This window comes from Taudactylus pleione, unplaced genomic scaffold, assembly GCF_031769625.1.
Source record: "Taudactylus pleione unplaced genomic scaffold, aTauple2 ptg000086l, whole genome shotgun sequence".
NCBI lineage: Eukaryota > Metazoa > Chordata > Amphibia > Anura > Myobatrachidae > Taudactylus > Taudactylus pleione.
Window position 1 is genome coordinate 3,311,881 of NW_028284488.1, and position 6,000 is coordinate 3,317,880.

General features: G+C 42.2%; 1 protein-coding gene across 2 annotated transcripts in view; it reads left to right on the top strand.

Moving 5' to 3' along the window:
• The window catches only part of LOC148529109 (uncharacterized), an 89,955-nt gene extending 85,918 nt beyond the window's left edge, over positions 1–4,037 (top strand). For both annotated transcript variants that reach the window (XM_088468872.1, XM_088468873.1), the window contains 2 exons: positions 2,048–2,085; positions 3,847–4,037. In XM_088468872.1, the coding sequence (XP_088324998.1) occupies positions 2,048–2,085; positions 3,847–3,984 (176 nt within the window). In that variant the 3' untranslated portion in view covers positions 3,985–4,037. The remainder of the gene's footprint in view (positions 1–2,047; positions 2,086–3,846) is intronic.
• Positions 4,038–6,000: the final 1,963 nt, after the last annotated feature.

Consider the following 6,000-nt stretch of genomic DNA (forward strand, 5'->3'; position numbering starts at 1 on the left):
GTTCACAAAAATATATATACTAGCCTAATGTTGTAAATATATAACTATTGGAACTTGGTATACGTAAATACAACTGCTAGTTATACAATGCACTGTTTTTGGAAATATATTCTTTTAGCATGGCCGCATTAAGAGTCATATTGGCCTGTAGCTACAAATATTCAAGAATCTATATTGGGAAGGGGAGGAGCGGAGGACCAGTGCTGAGGGTGTGGCCAGAGCCTGGTGGGTGTGTACAATCTTCACACATTCAGCCCCACTGTCTCCCTAAACACATAAAAGTAGTTTTGTGAGAAAACTAGAAAATATGTTTTAATATTTATGACTTATGGCCAACGATATCGTCATCTAGACGGCTGATCATCATCATACTGTCATGATGATGGGCCTATTTTTATGTGGAGGCCTGGAGCTGGAGCTCCATTCGCCAATTGTTTATCTGGCCCAGTCTCTAAAGTTGGCCACACATCTAAAGATTATCTGTCCAACCAGCCAACTAGTTGATTGGTTGGAATGAAAATCTGGTAAGGTATGAAAGCAAATACCAATCGGCAATTTACTCCCAAACACCAGAAAATGGACAAAAACTGTTATTTGAACAAATTGTTTAGATCAAACATTTAACAAACTTGTCTGACGACCATTTTCATCTGTTTTCTGGCATTTAGGAGCAAATTGTTGATAATCATTTACTCCCATACGTTACCAGATTTTCATTCCAACCAATCAACTAATTGGCTGGTTGGACAGATAATCTTTAGATGTGTGGCCAGCTTTAGTATAGTCAAAGACTTTACAAGCCACTGAAAATGTCAACATATTTTTTTCAGTTATTTTGTAGTAACAGATGAACAGCACTGGAATATTATTTGGTTTACACACACGTCAAACATGAATTGCAAATAATTACCATGTATTGCTTGGCGGTCCAAACAACCGAAGATTCTTACAGTCATACAATCATTTAAGAATTATGCCTAGATAGTATGCAAGATGATAACAGAGAACTGTGCGCTATGTGGACTTGCCATGAAGTTAGACTTGTATTTTATTGACTTTAATGTTGTAAATACATGTATTTCCCTTTTCAATATAGGGGCATATTCAATTAGGTGCGAAAAGCCAGTTTCTGCGGAAAAGTATCACAGGTGACGTCATTTCGCCAGGCGAAAACTTATCCCCGTATTCAATTCCAAAGACTTTTCGCCGATGCAGAAAGTCAGTGCATTGGAATAGGTGAAAAAGATTCGCCTATGAAAACTATCAAAAAAAAGTGCAGAATTGGGGTTTTGGGGTGCAAACTTGCGGGAACCACACTGCACCCTTGGGACAGGTCCCCAAAGGTAAACTGTGTCGAAAAAAGTTTAAAAGAAACTTGAGAACACCCCAAAAAGTACTTTCATTTTGGGGGCAAAAAAAAAAACAAAGTTGGGGGACAAACTTAAAAACTAGTGAAATATACTCCAGGGGGGTCCCCAAGTATGCCCCAGGTGTTTTTAAGATTGCAGCTGCTTGCGGCAGGTGGATTTTTTAAGTTTCTTAAAACTTCACATTAGCAACTTCAAAATATGCTATCACCCATTTTCATGTACCCCAAATATGCTGGGACTAGTTATTTTGCAGAAAAAATATTGCTTAATGCCATTCTTCACCGCTTATGCAAAGACGCTAATAGCAAACTTTTTGAGGAAAAAAACTCCCAGATTAGCTTTATTTGGGGTACTAGAACACCCCTATAGTGATCCCTTATGTTAGTGCAGCTTTTCGGGGGGTACAGAGTGTTTTCCCCATTTTTGACAGGACTTTTCGCTGGTTTTGAATTCGCCGGGATCCATTTTTGCTGATTTCTATTTGCATACGGGGATAAGCAGAGACGCGAGCGATACTTTTTCGCATGGAAAACCAGCGATGACGGCGAAAAGTCTGGCATGCGAAAAGTACTTTTCACACCTAATTGACTATGCCCCTAAATGTTTAAACTTTTTATATGTACATTTACAAACAGTAATAGAGTGTCAGATTAAAGATTTATTATTTCTCTTCACAGAGGCTGCAACAGAGCCAACACATCAAAAGAGCAGTGAGGTGGGAACATTGCAGCACCAGATTCTGAATGTATTAAATGTTTCTTTATTTTATGTAATGAAAAGTACTTTGAGGTAAAAAAATATCACTTTATGTAACTGTACTGAGAGGTAGAACATATTACAGTTTCAATATGTTCTGTAATACCCCACACACACACACATAAACACACATACACACACACACACTCCTGGCACTGCACACCCTACACCAAAGCAGGATTAATAACAGGGCAGCAGGGGCAGTTGCCTAGTGTGAGGGGCACTGTGGCATATGTGAACGGGGGATGGGGGTTCTGTATGGCATAATGTGAACTGGGGACACTTCAGTGTGCTTATCGCATTTGTGATGTAGGGAGTATTTACACAACATACTTTTAATAACATCGCCATCATATCTGCAATTTTCCAGCTCTTTACTGTACACAGGCTATTACATCCCTCGACTTGGAGGCCACAGTTGCTGCTATCTCAATGCGATTTTCAGCAACTTAATCCCACATTGCATTTTATAGTGTTTAGTAAACAGAAAATGTGAGACGACAATAAGAAGCACTATTGATCCACACAGATCTTACAGCATTTTGTGGAATGATGTGTTTTATGTATTGAAAAATGCAGACCAATTGTAACATAATTAGTGAATAGAAAAGTTAAGATCCCAAATTAGTGCTAAGTAACAAAAACCATGTGAAATAAAGGGAATCAGTATGAATGACCACCGGACATGAGCCCAGTGGTTCAAATCCCGACGCCGGCAGCCCGATGGGTGAAAATCCTGACAGTGCAGGTAAGTATACTATCCCTACCCCTCTCCCCCCGCTAACCCTAACCCTCCCTTAGGGGTGCCTAACCCTAACCTCCCCCTAGTGCCTAACCCTAACCTCCCCCCCGTTAGTGCCTACACCTAACACCCCCTCCCCGCACCCTAAACCCAACCCTCCCGGGGGGTGCCTACCCCTAACCTCCCCCCCTAGTGCCTAAACCTTCCCCTAGCCTAACCCTAACCTTCCCCGGGGGATGCCTAACCCTAAGTCCCCCAGGGTTCGCTAAAACTAAGCCCCCCCATCCCTGGCTAAGTGTATACTCACCCCCGGCAGAGGATGATCGTTCCGCCGTCCTCTGGACTTTCCAGCGCCAGGATTTACATAGGCATCGCTATTTCGACGCCTATGTTAAATCCCTTGCCGGGATTACAGTGTCGGGATGCCATGCGGCCCCGGTTTCATAACTACATACCGAAATAAAGATACACAAAACAAATGTGATTGGCAGCCTCCTTGTAGAATACACCTGTTCAAACATGAACTAGTCTAAAAGACAACAAGGAGCCAAAAAAAACTATAGTGTACTGCTGTATATTCAAGATAGTATAAAACATAAAAATGCACATAAATGAATTTAGAAAAACATATAGCTTATCTGAGATCCTTAGTAACATCAAGTTAGGAATGTCCTTTGGCCATAGGAACGTCTCAAATTGAAATTTCCACATAAGATATCCAACAGGTAAATCCCAATAGGTCAGAACGCTTTCATTTAATTTCTTTAGAGGTACCTATATCTATGGAGGCTCTGAGACCCCATCTTTTTTACAGAAGCAAGACCATATTTGATGAGCACATATATTATTTTGTTAGGGTGCGCATGTAACCTTAGAGGTTAAACTATAATTATTGGTGTTTACACTTTTAAAGCACTATTTGTGGCGCCCCTTGTTTTTTTTTATTGTAAAGTAATATTTAAACATTTTTTTTTTCAGGATGAAAATACTGATATTGTCTATTTGGTACCAAGTTTCAAGAGAACAAACACAAGGCATACTGAAATGAAGGAATGTGAGACTGAATATACTGTCCTGAGTCAAGTGGTCCTAACCCATCATGGAATATATGACTGATATGTGTAAAAGGATTATTGTTTTCTACCTGTCATGGAAAACTGCAACGCTAAATAAATATACCCATAATTCATGCTTTCCTATTTGTTGGAATGGAATCGGTATGAATGACCGTCTGGCGGTCAGAAGACCGACAGCGGCATCCCGATGTGCAAAATACCAATAGGGGCCAGTAAGTACACTAACCCTCCCCCTCTCCACCCCTAGCCCTATCCCTCCCCCCGGTGGTGCCTAACCCTAACCTCCCCCCAGTGGTTCCTAACCCCCCTTTCCCGCACCCTAAACCTAACCTTCCCAGGGTGGTGTCTAACCCTAACCTTCTCCCGGTGGTGCCTAACCCTAACCCCCCCTCATTATAGAATAAACCGGTCGGTGCCTAACACTAACACACCCCAGGAGGTCCCTAAACCTAATCCCCCCATCCTCGGGCTATCCCTAATGTTAACCCACAAACTTGCTTTCGGGGTGCCAGCGGTCGGGATGCCGACGTTGTTATATTGATCTCTTCGAGATAGCGACATCTGCATTCTCATGGGTGGCGGGCTTCTGTCATCATTATCCTGATGTCCGGCATCCCGTCTTTCAGCATCTTCACTGGATCCCGGTGGAATTCTCCTCAATGTGTCAAGTGGCAAGCATAGGTGAAACTAGACATTAGGTAATGGGTGGTCCCAGTTCCAACCCCGATCCAGATCTTATGCTATCTTCAGCACTGCAAGTAGAAAACATTTATAGAACTCGAGCATGTGCATGCCGAAGGCGCATGACAAAAAAAATGAGCGTGGCCATGGGTCACAAGGGGCGTGGTCACTCAAAATGAGGGCATGCTATCCTGACACTCCACCCATTTCTCGTTACTCTGGCAGCATTCCTATCCATTCCATTCCAAATTCACCTTACCTATTTGGTGGTTTCTCTGCAACATGGAAGCTCTGAACTGATCCTCCCAGGGCATACTGTGCCTTCACTTGGTATTCACTGTTCATGTAGGAGATCACATAGTCCAGAAGATGCCTGTGTGTGTAGGAATATAATCAATGTCATCATCATACAACCGAGGTTCAACCAGACTCGTGTCCCGTGTCACCTACTGCCCTCTGTATCACTCAAGCCTCCTGCCCCCTGTATCCCCTCCTGCCTTTACAGCCTCCTGCCCCGTCTCTCCAGCTTCCTGCCCCATCACTCCAGCCTTCTGCCCCTAGTGTCTCTCAGCCTCAACCCCTCACCCTGTGTCTCTCAGCCTCCCCCTCTGTTTCCATCAGCCTCCTGGTTTTTCTTGCACACTCATTTGTTTATAAACTTTGTAAGGCACTGTGGAACCCTTGTGGTGCTGTATAAATACAATAACAACAATACTGGAGGAGTGATCTTCTCTGTCTACCGGTCTGATGACACCTGGAACTTTGATATGGCTAACAACTTGCATCATTTTATATATATATACATACATACACACACACACACACAGCGGGTAAAATAAGTATTGAACACATCAACATTTTTCTAAGTAAATATATTTGTAATGGGGCTATTGTAATGAAATCTTCACCTAATGTCAACAACAACCCATGCAATCCACCCATGCAAGGAAATGAAACCATAGATGTCCATAAATTAAGTTATGTGTAATAATGTGAAATTACACAGGAAAAAAGTATTGAACAATGAAGAAAGGGAGGTGCAAAAAGGCATGGAAAGCCAAGACACCAATCTAAAATCTATCAGTAATTAGAAAGCAATCCTGCCCCTTGTCAGTGCAAATTATTAAAAGCTGGTTTAGTCCCAACTGATGGCCTATAAAAAAGGTGTCTCATTACCAAGGTGTCACACAAGAAACATCTCATGATGGGTAAAAGCAAAGAGCTCTCTCAAGACCTTCGCAACCTTATTGTTGCAAAACATACTGATGGCATTGGTTACAGAAGGATATCTAAACTTCTGAATGTTCCAGTGAGCACTGTTGGGGCAATAATCCAGAAGTGGAAAGAACATCATTTCACCATAAACCGGCCACGA